General features: G+C 39.4%; 1 protein-coding gene across 1 annotated transcript in view; it reads left to right on the top strand.

Moving 5' to 3' along the window:
* Positions 1-20,412, top strand: part of adamts6 (ADAM metallopeptidase with thrombospondin type 1 motif, 6) — a 101,558-nt gene that overhangs the window by 27,925 nt on the left and 53,221 nt on the right. The window contains exons 9-11 of the mRNA XM_006627029.3: positions 2,132-2,237; positions 6,021-6,167; positions 16,399-16,540. Of these exons, the coding sequence (XP_006627092.1) occupies positions 2,132-2,237; positions 6,021-6,167; positions 16,399-16,540 (395 nt within the window). The remainder of the gene's footprint in view (positions 1-2,131; positions 2,238-6,020; positions 6,168-16,398; positions 16,541-20,412) is intronic.

Genomic DNA, 20,412 nt, shown 5'->3' with positions numbered 1-20,412 from the left:
TGTAAGCTTTCCTGGAAGGATATGTGCAAGTTTTGAGGGTGTGTATTTCCTCAAATTAACTTTCTGTACTTTTTCAATAAATATGTGGGTTCTATAAATAGTTGGGTGCTTCTTTTTTTCTAAACAAGTTAACCAAGTGTTTGGACACCATTATTCCTGTGGGTTTCAAGAAGTGTTTGTGGTTTGTCAGTTCCAGCGCCTCCCACTGTGTGGAAATTTTGTGAATGAGGTAGCTTTGGTACAAGTCTGATGTCTGGAAAAAGAAGATGGAAGATGCTTTTCCTTCTAAAAAAAGTTTTAGTTTTCATTGCTCCTTTACACTGAATTATGGATGTTTGGAATTATGATGAAATTAGGATTTTGAAGTAACTGTCGAGCAGTAGCTTAAGGTGTATGAATTAGTAGGAACCTGGCATCAAAAGAACAGCACGGGCTGTTAGCTTCCTTTCCTGTGTCCTTGTGAGCAACAATACTTTCCTCAGTGACCAAGAATTGTACAAAAATCATTTTTATACATAGTGTATACCACAAGTTAAAATTCAAGCGAAAGGTACTTGAAGATCAGTGTAACGTTCAACAGCTCTAATTTTGTTGAAAAATCATCATAAGCAAAATTACTATAAGACCATTATAAGAATAACAATTTAAGAAAAACAGTGTAAGCGTGGTGAAGGGGCCGAGACAGAAAATGCCACATCACTGCAAGATGAATATTGAATTGATAGGCTTTTACTGATGTACTCATGAAGTATCAATTCAATCTACAGGGGTTGTCTGCTGTAATTTTTCTAAGGTTTTGCTGTTTCTATTCTAATTATCAAAAAACAGAAATACCCTGTTGTACACTGGCCCAATTGTGTCATTGCATTAGCTCACAAAAATGGCCCCTGTACGCACACTCTGACCCAACCTCTGACCCAACCTCTCATTGTGCCATTCATTTTTCAACACTGCAAGCTCTACAGCAATTTATACTGTAGATGGTTCAGTGATGATTAGATCAATAGTCTGTTGCTCACTGACGTCATCACAAGCTTGGGTACGTTTGTGAAATTGTAGGATTAATACTTTGCTGTGAGAAGTCACCCGTGGCACCAGGTTACAGGTTCTGTCCTGTGGGGTTTTGTCTCATTCCTCTCATACAGCCTGGGTGAGAATGTCCCTATTCACTGGTCTCTTGGTGCAATGTATCAATCCAGCCTGTGCTGCAAATATTTAATTTTAAGTCTGCCGAGTAGGGTGCCCAGAGCAAGACTTTCACATTCTCATCTGGCAAGACTGCAACGGGCATGAGGACATGTCTCGTCAAGCTGGAAGGGTGTGACATCAGGTTCAGGGCACCGACAGGACCCCAAGTGTGGTCCAAGGACTTGGTGGGTGTCGGGACATGCAGTCAGATTGCAATTCATCACTGCGAAGGATTGCAGTGCGGGGGATGGTGTTTTGCTGAGAGCCTAGAAAGCTCTGGCTGGCTCACTCAACCATCGCCCCCAACCCCCCAGCTACTGCTGGGAAAGTAGTGGAACACTGCACTGGGATTCCTGGCCGGTGACGTGATGAGTTTGAATTTTGATCCGCATCTACTTCAGAAAGATTCACCTGTACTCGTACCGAGCACCTTTACCTCTTGAATCACTTGGGAGCTCCCAAGTGTACCATCCATCCCTTTTCAGCTGGCCGGCTCTGGTGTAGGTCTCAACACCTTTGTGTCATTTTGAACTATTTCTTAAAATTATGTCTTTTGAAAATTGGACCTAAACACACAAGCAATGAAGCATTTTCTCCATGTAGTTCCAAGACTGGTGAAAAAGTGAAAGAGAAGTAAAATGTTTTCTTTATTTCCCAGCTCTGGCTCACATTACTAGGTGGTCCCAAGTTACCACAAGTGAAATTTATAAATCTAACCCCTAGTCTAGACATTTTCCAGCAACAACTGTACTTCACAAAATATTAATGTCTAGCCGGCAAAGCGAAATCTCCCCAGTGAATTTGCAAATGACTTAGAAAGTTAACCTTTCGCCAGCTCCTCTTCCTGTGCATGGGGCTATAAGAAGAATCCATATTATAACTTGGGCTCTTCAGACTGAAACACCTTGGCCTGACCCTTTGTGTCTTTCTCTTGTTTACTCAGGTTTAGCCTCTGTTGCTGGAATGTGTGAGCCCGAGAGAAGCTGCAGCATTAATGAAGATATTGGGCTGGGTTCAGCTTTCACCATAGCACACGAGATTGGTCACAAGTGAGTGAGCTATCTCAACTGGTTCCTACACCACGTACGGTATTCATTTACAATGAGGGTTTCTTTGGGTTTGTAATCTGTATGCACAGTAGTGGGGAGACATGGAGCTACTATGACAATAAGCCAATTGGTGATTTAGTTGGAACTAAAAAATGAACGAAGTATAAAAATGTCAAATCTGTGAAACCCTCTTGAAAAAAATGGACGTTTTGTGAAAATAGGGTGCTTTGTGACAAATAGGTATTTTATAACTGCCTTGAAATTGAAAGAGATTAATTTGTAATTCACCTATATGCCTTATCTGAAGTGAGAATTGATCATTCAAGCCTGTGTACAAGAAAAATGTGATGTAGGTCAGCTGTTAACTATTCCTACTGATGATTAGATTGTGTAAATAGCTGTGCAGTGTTAATAGTTTGTTTAAAAGCATCCTTTCTGGCCAGGTTTTATAACAGACCTCTGATCAGTGTTACATGTTTATAGCACACAGGCATTAAGCACCAATTTTCATTTCCACAAATGTATAATGCTTTATTCTGTTTATGGGCATGTATACAATCCCATCTTGTCACAATTTATCCTGGTGATCACCAACGCATGCGGTCCCCCTAAAGATTTTGGGAGTGGTTCTTTTCCTAAAATGTTTTATAAACTTTCATGGTTATCCTTTTCTCTATTACTCCACAAGGAGAAAAACATGGTTCTAGCACTTGTATCCATTTTATTTTGCCAATGTGTATGAACACTCTAGGAAGATTTTTTTGTGCTTTAGTGGAATGCATTTAATGAGATTGATTCCTGTTCCTTGTGTCTGGTATCAAGACCTCTAATGACATTTATCCTTCCTGTTGGAAGTACACTGCGCATCAAAAGAAAATCATCACATACTGTAGAGTTGCAACAGATTCACGGTTATTATTATGCAAATAACAATCCTTTTGTAGCAGGTGCAGTGACAATTATTGAACACACACAAAAGAGGAAATTGATTATGTTGATAAGACTTTTTCAGTCTACTGACAAAGTATCTACAATAAAAGTCACAGGCTAGTAGCATGTGTGGCCACTATTGGTAGGAATACAAGATTTCTACTATGTATGTACCTGCATGGTGTTTTATTTGCACCAGGATGCAGCTTCTGCCTTGTGGGATTCTGTCTCATGCCTCTCGTGGAGTCTGGGTGAGTGTGTCCCTGTTCACTGGTCTGTTATTCCTTGGTGCATTGCTGCAATGCATCATTCTACATAGCTTGGGCTGCAAACGGGCAGAGCGGTGGCTCTGTGGCTAAGGATCTGCGCCTGTGACTGGAAGGTTGCCGGTTCAAATCCCGCAGCCGGCAGAGGAATCCTACTCCGTTGGGCCCCTGAGCAAGGCCCTTAACCATAACTGCTCCAGGGGTGCCGTACAATGGCAGACCCTGCGCTCTGCCCCCAAGCTTCTCTCCCTCTCCCTGTCTCTGTCTGTGTCTCCATGGAGAAAAGCTGGGGTATGCGAAAAGACACATTCCTAATGCAAGAAATTGTATAGGGCTAATAAAGAAACATTATCATTAAATAATTTGTCTGAAGTCTGGCAAGTTGGATGTCCCCAGCAGGACTGTCCCATTCTCACCTTGCAAGAATGCTGTTGCATAAAGACGTGCCTTGTCTTGCTGAAGTGCTATCAACTTGGGATCAACGCACACACAGGACTAGAAGAGAGGTCCTAGGAGCTGAGCAGTATTGTGATAAGCCCTCAGGTTGCAATCAATCACTGCAAGTGAAATTCTGTGTTAATTAAGACACTCCTGTCCAAACCATCACTCTTTAATGATTTCGTAGACATGGAAGAGTGTTGTGCTTGTTGGTTTCCCAGACTGTGGCCATTGTTTAGCTATCCTCATCAGGTTAGGTCCTGCTGTAAACACCACAGATAAACAAAAGAATGCACTAAGAATGCACTAATGCACTAAGGCATGAAAGCATTTCTTTCTTGATAAGTGCACAATATTGCTTCCATTATCTTTTTTTCACCAGGCTTCACATTCAAAAGGTTTAATCACCTCATCACCCGTGCCAAGTCAACTCCCATCACTAATGAGTTGGTTTAGTGCTTATGTACCAGTCAAAGTTCAGTGTACTGTATAAGGGTCACTTAATTAAAAATGTCACCATGTTTAATCAATATCCAACATGAACATACTGTACTTTAATTAGTATGTGTCCTTTAAAAAAACACAAATTATTAGTTTTGAGTTAAATCTAAATTTATTTTTAAGGGAGTATTCAGTAGTTGGTTTTGTTTGACTGCTTAAGGTTAACCTCAATCCAAATTGTCCCAGTGCTTTTTAAATACATTTGCAGAGTTAATTTGATAGGTTTTCTTATCCTGCTTTTTATCTACAGTTATTTTTCAGTGGGAGTCTTTTTAATTATCAGGTTTTGTCCTTCTACAAGAAATGGTGCGTCTGCCTCACACATCTGTCACACGAAATGTAAAGCACAATAATCTTGATGTATGACTCTCCGCATTCCCCTTCCGGAATGTTCACAAAAATGGCCATTTCCTTTGTGTCTCATGTCAGCCTCTGTTCTACGACAGTTGTAAAAACACTTTGTGCCTCTGTGTTTTTTTTTAGATCTAAAAAAATACTGTACCAAGGCTTCAGCTGTGATGATTTATTACCTGAGTAGAGTAAAACGTCATAAACACGAGCCTTAGGAAAACAAGTCGGAACTGTATGATGTGGTTAGGTTTGTTATATACATTAAACTGGATTTGTGCTGGCTGGAAAGTTCCTTTAAGCTGCCTGGTTTTGCAAGATTGGTTTTTAACAATTCCAGAATAGTATTGACAAAAAGTCCTTAAATACTGAACACTGAATACTGAACACTCCTTAGGAGTGTAGGATGAGATTTTAAGGGTGATTTTAAAACAACAAAGGTTGCATCATCACCCACAGTGGAAACTCCCAGGCTTCTCTGCTATTTTTTAAATTAAACTTGGAATTACCTTTATCTGCGGTTCTTGGGATTAGTCTTTCGCTGGCTGAGTAATACGCATTTATCTGTACAACTTGAACACCCACAACCACAGCATAAAAATGCAGTGCAATTCATACACCTTTGAACTGGATCACTGTGGTTTTCTAAAAAAAATGGCAACAGCAGAAGCATTTCTATTACCACATGAGGTAAAAATAATTAAATCCAAATACAAGCTGTGTTCCACATCTAAACTCACAAAAAGGTATCACAGGGGGGGAAAAAGCTTATTTCCGGGGGCATGAAAAATAGGTTTGTTCTGAAAAAGTTGAATTTTTTGGTCCTGATTTATATACCAGTTTAACCTCATACTCACTTGTCTGCTGCTCTTGACGTGGTCCTATACAAACCTGCAATCATGGCTTCTGACGAGCAGTTGTCAGGCCAGTAATTATGACTTTCTCATGCTTCAGAAGAGGCAGACGGTTCCTGACCTTTATCCCCCTACAGATGTGAACAGCTGTTCTGTGCAAGCGTCCCCTTTTCTCATCGAGCCCACAAGTGACCAAGGGTTAAAGAGAGAAAAAGAAAACAAGCCCTAATGATACACTTTTCTCTTGGGGCTTTGTGGCAGGTCGCTGACTGCTTCCACGTATCTAAGCTCGTTACTGTTTCTTCTTTCAGCTCAGTGGGGGTATTGTTGCTGTAATTGTCCCTTAGCTGTTCAAGCGCAGTACCCCCCTCTTATGGGCTTGACGGGTCATCATTTTGTAGTGGTGTGACAATGAGGGTAATGCGGTCCTTTGCCTTCCCCAACAGCTTCGGCATGAATCATGATGGAATCGGAAACTCCTGTGGGACCAAGGGTCACGAGGCGGCAAAGCTCATGGCGGCTCACATTACAGCCAACACCAACCCCTTCTCCTGGTCAGCCTGCAGCAAGGACTACATCACCAGCTTCCTCGAGTAAGTGCCTCACTGGGAGGAGACCCTCAGAGGAGGGGGTTGTTGGAGGGTGGGTGGGGGGCGGGAGTTAAACACAGTCCCTTATTTAATGGGGAGCTAGCGGCTGGATGCTTTTGTTCTCCTGTTTTTTTTTTTAATTTGCATTTCCCCTTTCTTACAAGACAGGATGGCAAATGTCAGGCAAAACATGAAGCATTGAGGTGAAGGGTGAGGGTTAAAGAAACTGACCCCCAGGCGTATCATTGTTAACACTTGCGGTGCAGATTCTGGGAGTATTTAGTGGTTGAATGCCTTGTGCTGTGAGCGTTTATTAACTCTATGGGACCCGGCAAATGCTTTTGAGAGGAACATGGACATTGTGTTGCTTGAAAGAACACAGCTACCACTTGACATAATTCAGCGTTTTTACTTTGTTTTGTAGTGCGGTTTCAATTTTCAGAGGTTGCTTTCGTATATACCTGTACAAAATAGGGCTCTTCAGGTTTAATGTGGGATCTAAAACTCCTAGAATTAGACTGCAAAGATGTAGGCACCTTAGTTTCCACCTGGATTTCTAAAAGGATTAAGAAATATTTTAGCTAAAACGGTTCACAGCATTGTTTTAGTAGGACTATGTAGTTTATAATGGAGTGAAGAAAGATAAACGTGTTCTTCCCTTGATGTAAGTGATACAAGTTTTAATTTTGCTGAAAGTAAGCCTTTGAACTCCAGAGAGAGAGAAGTGATTTTTAATACTTTAAATTTCAATAAGGATTTCCACTTGGCCAACTCCAAGTTGAAGGACATTTGAGTAAGTGTTTGGGATGTGTTGAACCTCCCTTAAGCAGATGTTCAGGCAAAGCTTGTTTTCCCATTATGCTTTTTGTTCATAAATTTATTTTAATCACTTTTAATGCAAGGTGGCATACAGAAGGAAAAACTTGCCAGTGTCAGGTACAGTATGTGTGTTACACAAGTAGCCATATGGTCCCCAGAACTGGCTGCAGTTTGTCACGAAACACGGAGGTAGCAGCAGTAGAAACTGTGCACAGCAGCTTCAAGTGTTGGAGAGCTTATGCAAACAGCAGGCAACATAAATGGATACAGCACTTGGCAATATGAGGAGGTCAGCTAGTCATTTCAAAGTCCGAATGTTTCTGTTCCAACAAGATTGGGATCACAAACACACGTGAAACTTCTGTTTCTGTCTGAATAATTGAGCACATCTGGTATAGAGTGTTCCTTTAATAAGAAGTGATTACAGCAGAAAAAATATTGTTTTAATTAATTTAATACACTAAATACAAAGAACTGGCTTTTCCTATGCAACTTTCAAAGTCACTGTTGGATTCTGTGCACCATATGTTTGTTTTTAAAACTGTATGGTCCTTGCCATTACTGTATGTCTCCAACTTAGAACACACCCACTCCTTTCTTTCTGGGTTGAACTTTGATGCTACTCTATGCTGTAATATCATCTTGTCAACTCATTATTTTAGTATTGATTTGGTTAGTTACTACCCATGTTCAGGTGCCAAGGACAAATGAATAGCAGGTACATATTCTTGGGGCTTTTATGTTGCACTTGGTTTTAAACCAATTAGGTGTGGAAAGTCCTGGCAAAACCATGCTGTAGTTGTAGTCATGAGGTTTAACATGTTGCAGCATTTTATCTCATACACAAACAATATTCATCATGGTCATATGCTCCAGACTCCAATATTGTGCAGCTGGTATTTGTCTCTATAGCACCGCATACTAAATGTGGAGTTTAACAGGGATCTGTACTAGAACCACTGCTCTTGATTTTATATAAATGATCTGAATTCTGGTATAGCTACTCAGGTTTGGAGATTATACCAAAAAAGAAGAACTGGACACTATAGGGACTGCACAGTAAATTCAAAGGGATTTAGAGTCTGGTTGTTGCATAAGGCTAGGAAAAACAAATACAAATATTTGAAAAAGAATCGTGTAACTACTATAAACTAAGTAATCTCGATGAGAGGCATGGCCTCCTCTTGTTTTTCAACTCCCTCAAGTTTTAAATGCCCTGGAATATGCATTTTCTTCCATGCTCAGAATATAGCACCACCTATGCAAAACAATTAACAACCTGGTATTGTCAGTATCACGTATCTCTATATTTATCACATGCAGCTGTTTAGAGCTACATCTCCCTGCAACTCATATCTGGGAACCCACTGAAGCTAAGCTGGTTACCTGCTGGGAAAGCTAAGGTTGCTTGCCAGAAGCAGTGTTAGTGGGACCCTTGAGTTTTCAGAATCCTGGTCTTCTCCTGTAAGCCCTGCCATTGTAAAAGTGCTTGTGGTGCAAACCTACCGGGGAATTGCATTCTCTCTTTCTTCAGTGCTCAATGTCAGGCAAGATGGCTCTCTGTGCCAGAAATCCAACCACCATCTTTGTCCAGGATGTCTGTTCAACACTCTGCAGCACTGACCTGCAATAACCAAATACGTTTTGTTTTAAAGTACAGTCTGACACATAGCCCTCTGAATTTGCGCATGCCATCTGACATCCAAAAAGTTAGGTCATGTTAACTGCAGATGGAATACCCTGAAATGCACCAAAAGTGTTTAAAATATTGTAATAGTTTTGAATTAAACATTAATAGTTCTCCCATTTGGTTTTGACATATTTAAATCTTGTACTCCACAAATACATACCTTTGTCGTTGTGAAGGAAACCACAATGAGTGCTCCATAGTTCAAACACACTCCCTCTAAATTCAGTACCTCCCACTGTCTGTGTGTGGAGCTGGCAGTGTTAAAGCCTTATCAACCCTCTTGGCTGCTTAGTCAACTTCCTTCTCTGGTGAGTCTTGTTGGTTACACCAGGGTTTTTTTTTATTTTGCTATTTAGCTATGTTTGCAATAAAAAGCATGTTCTTGTTATTGAACTATCCATCCATTTTCCCCTGCGACCCTGAATTGGATAGCAAAAGCCGAACATGGCCAACCAAGGACACAAAAGCCAACCTGTTAATCTGCCTGTATGTCTTTGGACTGTGGGGAAAAAACATGGTGAAACACGTTAACATGAGGAGAACATACAAACTCCACACAGACAGCACCCCAGGTCTGGAATTGAACTCAGTGCTGTGAGGCAGCAATGATAACCCCGGTGCCACTATGCCATCTCTCATTACCTCACAATATATTTTTATACACTGTATACTTGTTTTGTTGTGCTGTTAAAAGTTAAACACCTGTAAATAGCTCCAGGCACACTAATGTCATCTAATGTAATTGCTGTCAAGGTCCTTTTGGACTTCTGTATTTTTGTGTGTGTATTCTTCAGTGCAGCAGTGAACATACAGTACCTCATTTATGGGAAATCATTGTAATGCAGATGCTGTGTTCATCACATCATCTACCATTCGTACTGTTGTACCCTGAGAGAGGTACAGCCGCTTCAGTCTGCCCAGCTTGAATAAAAGGGGACCAACATTGCTTGGGGTGTGATCCCTGTGATAGACCAGCATCCTATCCAGTGTAGGAGTTAGCCGTATGCTCTCTAGTCTGCTTAACGCTGCCAGAATTTGCTCAGCCTGCTGTGGCTCTTGTCTGAACTTTACAGATTTACCAGTAGAGGAGGTCTTTGTGTTGTGCTGCTTATAAAATGAGTTTCCTCCCTCAGAGTCATGTTGAACGCAGAAGCACAGAATTGCAAGAACCCTTGTGTCCTCCCACTTGAGCATCATTGGTCGTTGGTGTTTTTAAGGCACTTCAAATCAGATCGAATCAAGTGTGTTTTGATGGTCTAACAGACCACCATTGTAAGGTGCAATTGGGAGTCCAAATACTGTTTTTTTTTCCACATGGCAATTATTCATGTAAAAATCGGGTCAGATTCAATTTGCTCTGGCATTTGCTTCCTCTGAGCAGGCTGTCAGGGGCTACAGCTTTCAGATACACTGTCTTTAAAGACATGAGCTGCAGCTAAATCTCTTACACCAACATAATTCCATCTGTGCCTTTTATCTCCTTGTAAGTTTGCTGTTAACTAATGATCTGGAGAAGCTGCTGCAGGCCAGAATACAGACTTTACAATCTGTGTGTCAGGTTAGATCTACCATTTCCTACCTTTTGCAGAAAGAGTTTCACAAAGCAGGAGTTAGTAGGTATCTTTTTGTAAGGCAGTAAACACTGATTTCGATATTGTTTACTTCTGAATTATTTCTAAGATATAGTTAAGAAGTAAGACTGTATTCACTTGTGCGGTCAGTACCATGTTATGACAGCTACATTGCTGTTTGATCTAATAATAGTATACCTATAATTACAATTAAAAATAGTAATTACTATTACTGCAACAGTAACATTTTGTTCAGAAAAACAGTATTCAAATTTAATTTCTACATGGAGAAGAGCACATGCAGGAACTGGAATATTGTCTAATTGTGTTATTTTTTATATATTTATTATTTTGTATATATCATATATTGTTGTATTTGTAAAAATAAATGACCCCGTTGAAAGCAACATAAACAGTGTTCTATGTGCAAAACGGAAGAAAAGCACTGCTATTCCTAACCAAATGGTTTGAGTGTTTAGTGTTACAATTGTCTTATGTAATATACTGTACCACTATGTGCTCACTATGAACCAAAAGTTTTGGTCTTCGTTGTTGTAAAATATGGAAATGCTTGAAGTGGAAGTGCTGGTTGCATGGGATATCTTGCTTAAACTAGAAGTTTTCCTTTTTTTCATTGAGTCTTGTCAGGTGCTCCAATTCAGAATAAAGAAAAATAGATGCACTGCTATGCACAGTGCGTCTTCATTTGGTATTGGCCTGTCTGCAAAACTGCGAATGTTATAGTAGCTCTCTGGAGACTGTACCAGACATTAATTTTGGCTACAGTCTCTAATTATGCGTGGTAATCTTTCCACTCTACTTTACTGTCATAAGGTATAGGTTTCTCAAGGACTTTCCCAGATGGCTTTGAAATAATGCTAGTTCTTCTCATACATTCAAAACTCATTTGCTTAGTCTTGATTTGGTTTTTTGCTTGTCCGTCAGTTCTTTCATCATATTTTTTTTTTAATTGAACCAGCCAAAGTCTTTACAGCAAGCCTCAGTATTTTGTTTTTTTAGCAGGATTTAAATCTGGTTTTATTAAAAATTCTGTTTATAGGTTATTTTCCACTTTAGCGCTTCCGTTTTAAGCTTCCTTGAGATTACGTCAGGCTTTCCTCCAAGTACTACTTGGTCGTCATGGTAGTCCTTTCTGAAACACTTTTACAGTTCATGTTCTTTCACCAAATTAGGATTTATTAAGTACAGCATCTCCACGACTGGACTTGTCATGCACTGGGCTGAGCTTACATTTTCACACAACTCCTCAAATAAAGTGTTTTAACACTCCCTGGTCCTGTACCTGCTGTGATATTAACATGGCAGAGTTTGTAATTGAACATTCTCTTTCTATCTATCTATGGTTCCTGTGCACAAACACAATTGTCATCAACATCTGTGCAAGGAAAGGTTATTTCACCTTAGTTATTGACCATCCTCCACAGCAGGGGCATCAGTGGGAAGCTAAGTCATCTAAGGATTACTCACTTTTAATGCATGGGAATGCATCTAAGAATGCTAACAACAGAAAAAAACATCTGTACCGTGGTTTTGTGGTCTTAGCCTTATTTTACATATTTGTGATTAATGTGATTTTGTCCTCATCTCCCAAGGTGGGTATCGAAGGTATCAATTCTAGTTCTGTATATTTTCCACGGCTTTGAGGCCAGCGAGATGCTCCCTTTGAAAATTATCGTTCTGCATACAGCTATGATCTCACCTGGAACAAAATTGTGCAGAGAGTTTTAGTGTCCGCTGTAGTTGGATTTGCAAGTAAAACATTCCGCTAGACTCGCGGATCAGAGCGTATTGCAAAATTGAGTGGCTAGCATTCCAGAGCTTGACTGGCCTCAGGCTGGCACTGGGACAGTTGAGCTCTTTTGTGGTCTGCGTCATTTTTGTTTAAAACAATCTAAGCATTGGTGGGCTGAACACGCTCCCAGCTGCAGATTACTTTAGCAAATGTGGGATGGTGGTAGACCTTGTTTATTCTACAGCTTAATTGTTTATCTGGAGAATCTCCACTGTCCCTCACTGAATAGGAGGTTGTTATGGTTGTTGAAGGGGGTTAACCAATGAATGGTTTCAGGAAGAAGCAGATGTCTTTGCCAGCTATGTGGATAGAATAGATTATAGTGTCCCATCTTACCACAGAAATACAAGGGGCTGTTTGTACATTTTAGGCTGTTTTCAGTTGCTTGCTGATGAACTGAGCTAACCACATAGTGCACTATTCTGTTGTTTTTAGGAATATAAAGTATTGTCTTTGCATACTTGAAGGAAAGTCTGATTTTGCTAAATTGCATTTTGTGCACATTCTTAGATTGCTGTTGATGAAATACTGTCTAGATCAAGTACTTTGAATAATTTCTTAAAACATTATGTCATGGTTCGACTTATAGTTGGTCCCATTGCTACAGCTTTTCTTTCAACTATGCTTTCTGATTTAATTATTGATATAATCAGCTTCCTGTCACCATAGATGATTTCTGGCTTGAAAACGATTGCATACATAGCTCTATTACATCTTATGAAATAAATGTTTACTGTAGCTTTTCCATTTGATGAGAGTTTACTGTCAATGTGCAAATTGAAATGCATCATTATGAAACCAGCCAAGGAAAGACTGTTTAGGAATGAAAATCTGTTTTTTTCCCTCAATGTCATTAAAATGGGTTTCCATTTTTGGAAGCTTGTGTCTTATATTATCTTTTTCAGTTATGCATTATTTTTGAATGATAAATGAAATTAGACGTTTCACATTAACTTTATTTGTGAACCTGTAAGGCTTATTGGATCTTCTCATACAGAATGTCATACATAAATATGCAGTTATTATACCTTCAAATAATTCAATGTGTGTGCCATTAGAAAGTAAGTTTTCTATTATATGTGAATTATAATTATATTATTCAATTACATGTGAATAATGTTCCATGTTTATATTTGATACTTACTAGACAAAGCACTAGGCAGTGCAACAGTGGTTCACATCTTCTAATTCAAGACAACGAATACCATAAACAACTACAATCAATGCAAAGGAAATAGATTTTTCTACAGCTAGGTAGTTAGTTCCATTTTCATTATATTGTTGGAATGTCTATACAGCCTGATTACAGCCTTTCAGATTATTCTTTTAAAAAACACTTTTTAAAGGTTCATGGTTATTTATTGAACCTCAAACTAGTTTCACCTGTCTCACTCCTCCATTCCAGCAATAACCAAGAAGAACTGTGGAGAAGAACATGTCCCTGCTAACTGCATATCCTAAGATATCAGATCACTTTATTAGCCACATACAATTTCTTGCATTAGGAATTTGTCTTTTTGCATACCCCAGCTTGCTCTCCATGAGACACACAGGCACACAGAAGCTTGTTGTCAGAGCACAGCAAGGGTTAAGGGCCTTGCTCAGGGGCCCAACGGAGTAGGATTCCTCTGCCAGCTGCAGGATTTGAACCAGCAACCTTCTAGCCACAGGCTGCCACAGTGCAGCCCTAGCCACAGTGCTCCGCCCCAAAGCCAAGCAAGGTTGGGCCTTCTTATTGGCACTGGTATGGGAGACCTCTGAGGCAAACTAGGTTGCCACTGTCAGCAGTTATGGTGATCTTCCTCCTGTACCAGAATTTCCTTAACGTCGGTGCCCCAGTATGGTGACTGGGAGTACTGTGCTATTGGAGCTGCTGTCCTTTGGATGAAATGCTTAAGTGAGGTCCTGACTACTTGCCTGATAAATATACCTTAACACATTTGATTTCATAATGTTAACTCCCATGTCCTGGCTAAATTCTTCTATGGGCTTGTACAATCTGGCACGCCAAAATCTCCCCTTTAATTGAACTGGCAAAGTGATTTCTCCCTTCTCTACCTGTTCTATTGTGTAATGAACAGCTGGCACATAGTGGCTACTGCATATACTGTCACAGATAGGTGCAGGCTATCAGTCAATAAATTGGATCCCCTGCTCTGTGTGAAGCACTTGGCGATCCTTACTGAGGGAAAGGAATATAATAATCCAATTATTATTAATATTATTGTTGTTAAAACCTTGCATAATCTCTTCCTTTAGCAGAGCCTTTTCTGATACTGAAACCATTGAACTAAAATGAAAATAAGAGAGATTGGCAAGTTAAAGATAACACTAAGATGACTGTTCCTTCTAAGTCCCAGTTCCATTCAGGTACTTTCTGTCCTTCACTAGAGGCTCCTGGTCACTGTCAAGAGAGTGTAGAGAGTACAGGCTTGATCTGACTTGTCAGTCTGTAGAAAACTGAGTAATCTCTCATTTCAGGCATCTTAATTCCAGGCAAAGTTAATTTATTAACTGAGACAATTGGTAGCCAATCTAGATTCACTTCTGCAAGGTTTGGTTAGTTCACAAGGTTGTTTCCCTGCCAAAAGAGAAATGGGAAAAACGTCTGGATTTAAATAGATGTACTCCATTCCATTAGTGTGTCACTCAGGGTCTGTGTACTTTTGGAACTTTGAAATGTATTGGGCAAAAACTGATTCCAGATTTGTGCCCGGTTAGACTCTTACGCATTTCAAATATCTGTTCATTCACTGATTTTTCAGCTTGCAGCTATTAAAAAAACTTCTGGAGATGGGATATGTAGAAGCGCTTCAGAGAATTTGAAGTCTTTTTTTCTCATTTCTACTGATTGAGAAAGCTGTTACCTGTTACTGTACCTGTGCTCACTGGGTTACCTTAAAACACGTTATTTGTTGCAATGCTTGCATATACTTAAGAGTGATGCCAAATATTTTCTGAACCATATTGTAAGAAAGTGTATCAGATACTTATAATTTTTATTTGCTACATAGGAACAGACTTGGCACATATATTTATGCTCTGCCATGTACAGTACAATGCCAAAGTTTCCCTAGTGGATTTGATGCAAGTTGAGAAAAATCATCTGTACAACAATATGCAGGATAAAAAAGCACAAATTGTGAACCCAGAATAAGCAACCAACAAAAGGGACTCTGTCTGGTTCTTGGCTTTCTTTATGCTCTTTCTTTCTGCAGCATTAAAATGTTAAGCGGAATACAAAAATAGTTGAAACATCAGACTTTTTTTATAAGTATTGCATATTTCTCTGTGACAAAACAGACTAAACACATCTTGTGCTTACAAGAGGGGGTCTTTGGCCTGTTGTAAATGTTTCTCTTTTCCTCTCTTGTTTTTAAAAGAACATTTTATTACTACATCGAAATATTCCATTAGCATTTTCACCTACCTTATAAGTACGCCTTTTGGTGTTAGGCATATGTAATGGTGCTTGCATTATTCTCACATTACTTTGTTAGTGGTTTTCGCATCTGTTATTTATACTTTTAACTCCTATAAAATAGAGAGCAATTAATATTCATAAAATAGAGCCGAATGTGTGTATTTGCTCTCATTTTTTAGCAGGAATGTTTGAGAAGCTTTGAATTATTTTGAAAGGTTCTACAGTTTATGCTTTTATTTATTTTACTATATTGGGTGTTTTTAGGGTACTCTTGTGAAACCTCAGTTAAATAGACTTGTCAAATACGGTACTTGAAAGATGCTGGTAAGAGGTGTCATATTGAATGGTAAACTATTGTTCCACTTTTAAAAATAATTGAGCATCGTCTGTATTGCAGCCCCACAGGGATGCTGCATTTCCTATGAGTTCTCCAACAACCTGAAGGAACTCGATGCGGCATTTCTAGGAAATATTTGCTGTTCTTTGCATGGGCATGTTTAGGTTATATATAACTACACTGATCTCTCTTAAGAGTATGTTTCTTTCTGTTAGCACGATTGTTTTTCCAAACATTTTCCACACATCATTGGCAGATTCTCTTTTCTACATGAGATGGTTTAACCAGGTCCAAGTTCCTGCTTTCCATTGACATTTGCTTGCTCTTCAACTCTCCCATTAAGAGCGGAAGCAACTGAAAAACAAAATCCCGGAGGTGAAATGGAGATTGAGATGCGACTTCATGAAAGTCCCTTGACGAAGAATAGCTGCTTCGTATCTAATAACATTGAAACTTCTCATTTGTATTTTGTTAGCTGTTTGGCCGATTGATTTTTCACTTTCTTATTAGCAGAGTCTGTAGCACTCTTCGCTGTACGAAAAGAAAAAATTGGTTGTGGGCTCTTTTTTGTTCCCGACAGCTCGGGGCGGGGGACGTGTCTGGACAATGAGCCGCTGAAGCGAGACTTTCTGTACCCCACAGTGGCCCCCGGGCAGGTGTACGACGCTGATGAACAGTGTCGCTTCCAATATGGGGCATCATCTCGCCAATGCAAGTATGGGGTAAGAAATCTGCATCTCGACATCCATTCAACCACCCATCCTTTTTCTTACCACTTTATCCAGTACAGGGTCACGGGGGTGCCAGAGCCTCTCCCTTTAGGAAACAGGATAGACCCTGAATAGTACACCAGTCCATCGCAGGGCAGACACACACACTCTCCCACCAGGGCAGATTTTCCCAGAAGCTGATGAACCTCCCTGAGGCAAGTCGGAACTCCCTGAGGAAACATACAAACTCCACATAGACGGCAGCAGGCCTGGGATTGAGCACAGGGCCCCAGTGCTGCTAACCACTGAGCGCCACCATGCTAAACAATAGACTGCAGTTCTTGTTTAATTTGACAAGACTGTAAGTGAGCACACTAATAGGTAACAACACATATTTGACAGCCTTAGATAATGGGTAGTGTCTGACATTGAGTCTTTAAAAACACATAATGTAGAATTAATAGACATTATCAATTGGTTGATTATCCATGATTCACTGTCCTAGCACTGCCATCCGGGTTCAGGTTCAGCAGGTTGCAAGTTCCTATCAATATTTTCTTTTTTCTAATCTCGACAATGACAGTAGGTCAGTGGATTTCACGATGTTGCAAAAAATTTTTGGTGATCAAAAACATGATCATGGACAAACATTACCATCATTATGATCATAATTAAGAATGGAATTAATCAAATTAAGAACATAATTAAAGATAAGAATGAGAGAAGGCCATATGGCCTCTATAGCCTCTTAGTTGTTTGTAGTTTGTAGCTAATAGATCACCAGGGAATCCTGTCCAGCTCAATTCCTCAAAAGAGCTAGGCAGGCTTCACCAACATGCCTGAGTAGCTTGTGCCATACCCCCACAACCCTTTTCTGGAATTCTTGTATGTCCCTGACAACCCATGATACTTGATATTCTGTAATTGTGGAATGTTAGGCTAATTCTACATCAGTAAAAACTCTTTTAGAAAGACAGATGTTTTGGTTGGCTTGGGAGAAGATAGTGGCATCAAAGTCAATAAATAGAACAAATGCTGCATAACAGGTAGAAGTTGCACAGATTTCAATGTTCACTCATCATCCCTTTGGAACCTATGTAAATAAAAGTCAATATTTTTTATACTTTAAACATGAGCGAGAGTGTGAATATTATGTCTCATGTTCTATTTGTTTTTAATTTCTAAGAGATTTTGAAAGCTTCTGTACTGATAATGTGAAAGACTGAAGTTCTTTGTGTGAACTGTAGTTGAAATTGTGTGTAAGAGGAGAGCTTAAGAGGGTGTTTAGGAATAAAAGGGCTGTGCTGTTTATAGAAAGCCCTCCAAGTCCTTTAATATGTGTACATGAAGACAGCTCACAGCCTTCCTTTTGACCTAAAGAATTCTGACATAAAGATCTGAGTGTGCCTGTTTGTCAGACTCCTGAGGACAGGACAAGATTAATACATCTTTCTAATGTATTCTAATAATAATAGACATATTGATACTCATCAGACATAATTTGGCAAGTAACCTGTGAAATGTGAGTTAAATTAAAGAGGAAGGCACTCAAAGACATTATGAAGCGTGTCGAGATGTCTCCAAGGGGATTCAGTCAGGGGACCATGCTTCCAAAGCAAGGTGTAGCACAAAAGAAACCCACAAGCCCACCACGTCCTCCTACACGTGGATAACAATTTTGAACAAATTGAATCATAATGGAAATACATGATGATGAATGTCTTTCCAGAACATTATTTGTGTTTTATAGTGAAACAACACTGAGAAGAAACCACAATTTGTGAAAGTGAAAGCTATGTTTTGTAATGTATCTGTGGGGGCATTTATGGCATACATTTTTTAGCTTAGGCCTTCTGGCATTTCTGAGAACCTAAACATGCTACTTGTAGGCGGATGTGTACAAGTAACAGCATCACAGTTTTGTTGTTCTAAATTTTTGCATCATTTACTCATTTTGGAAAGCATTAGGGTGTTTGGATTTATCACCTTTGACAATATGAAGATGTTTTGTTGAAAAACTGAATTAAGGAGTAATAGAGATTGTTACCTTCAATACCCTGTCATCCCTGAGTTCAAGGAGGAGGTTAGGACTAAACATGTTGCATGTTGGGTTTCTCTCACAGGGATCAAAGCTTGGATTACTGTGGTAATGGTTACGTATTGTATTAGTGGTTTTCTAATACTTAATCTAATTCTAATTAGATCTTCAAGGCAGGCACTGTTGTCCGAGTCTGTAGGTGCCAGTAACACTGATGCATTCTGCTTTTTAATCCTTGTTCTCTGAATCTTACAACAATACTGAAAGATATAGACATAGACATGGAGTAAATGGAACCGTGGCACAAAAGAACTGCATTACCTGGGTCTTAGTGAACATCAAGGAAAATCCCTGCCTATGTGGTTGATGTTCTGGACTGCAACAGAGATTAGCTCGGTTTTTCAGTCTTATCCAAACAGCAAGAAGTCTATGGTTTGGTTTTAGCATTTGTATATGCATTATAAATATTTAAATGTTTTAATTAGTGTAACTACTGTATGCACTACTCAAGACACTGGCTTTCAACATTACGCCAGTAGCCTCTATACAGTGGGTGACATGTCACACCGAATTCCTAAGTCTTCATAATAGAGAATAATAATAATAATAATAATAATAATAATAATAATAATAATAATAATAATTGCTTACACTTATATAACACTTTTCTGGACTCTCCACTCAAAGCGCTTTACAGGTAATGGGGACCCCCCTCCACTACCACCAATGTGCAGCATCCACCAATAATCTTGGTGACAGGCATATTACATAAAATGTTGTACCCTTTGCAGACTTTTACATATGATTGCAAGTATGTGTCTGTAAGTTAGGGTGCCCTAAGATTGTAAAGCAGAATCCAGTATTACCCTGAAAGTTATGTTTGGAAAGTGGCGACTGTGCACTATTATTGATATGAAAGGAGTACAGTGTATTCAACTGTCATAAAGCTGCTACAAAAATGAGCAGGACTGTATGAGCTCTGCCAGCTATTTCCTGTTCTAAAACACAAGGCTCCTCTCTATCTTTGGATGACAAGATAATGGACAGACTTTCCTGGTTGGTTGGTGAAGCTATTCCTGCAAAAAGCAAATTAACAAGTCATGCACACCGTACAATCTGATGTGTGGTATCTGGAGTGTAATAAGTCTATGTGCAGCCTTGGAACACTAACATGCTTCTATTGCCCAGCCTCATCAACCAAGCCAGCACTGATAATTGGGGTTTGAAGTCATGACCATTTTCATTTCCTACCCCAAGTGTTCAACAGTTGCTTTTTCAGGTGTCTTTTATCTGGGAATGGAAGAGGATACTCCAGGAATTGCTGTACTACCACCAGCATTCATCGCACATCATTGGAAATCACACTTATTTCGAAAAGTTACCCCCAGAAAATCTGGAATGACCCCCACGCTTATGTATTAGGGTGCATGGCTGAGGTTCTCTTTATATATATAAAAAGATTTTGAAGAATATGATTTCTGTTTTCTTATAGCTGTTCTTTACTGTTTCAGCAAAATGGCAACGTCTGGTGCTGTGAGCCTTAAAGCAATGAGTTTAGATGGCAGTGACTACATTAACTTAGTTTGAAGTCTGTGTGAACCAAAGTCACAAAAATAATCAAGTGCAGTCATGTCTGAAAAAAACAGCTTTATATAGTGTTATGTGTTTAGCGCTTTTGCAAATGTGAAGATATCTGCCAATTATTTTATACCTACTGTACCACAGAAAACTTTGCAATGAATGTACCTCAAATTGAAATAAACCTTAGCTGCTGTTGTTGTAGGATATGATGAAACAAATGCAGGTGGCACTAAAAGAAGGAAGGGATAGTCCTTAACTGAAGGAC

Source organism: Lepisosteus oculatus, chromosome 3, assembly GCF_040954835.1.
Source record: "Lepisosteus oculatus isolate fLepOcu1 chromosome 3, fLepOcu1.hap2, whole genome shotgun sequence".
Taxonomy (NCBI): domain Eukaryota; kingdom Metazoa; phylum Chordata; class Actinopteri; order Semionotiformes; family Lepisosteidae; genus Lepisosteus; species Lepisosteus oculatus.
The sequence above is the reverse complement of the archived record's forward strand: the minus strand, read 5'-3'. Positions and strand labels throughout refer to the sequence as shown.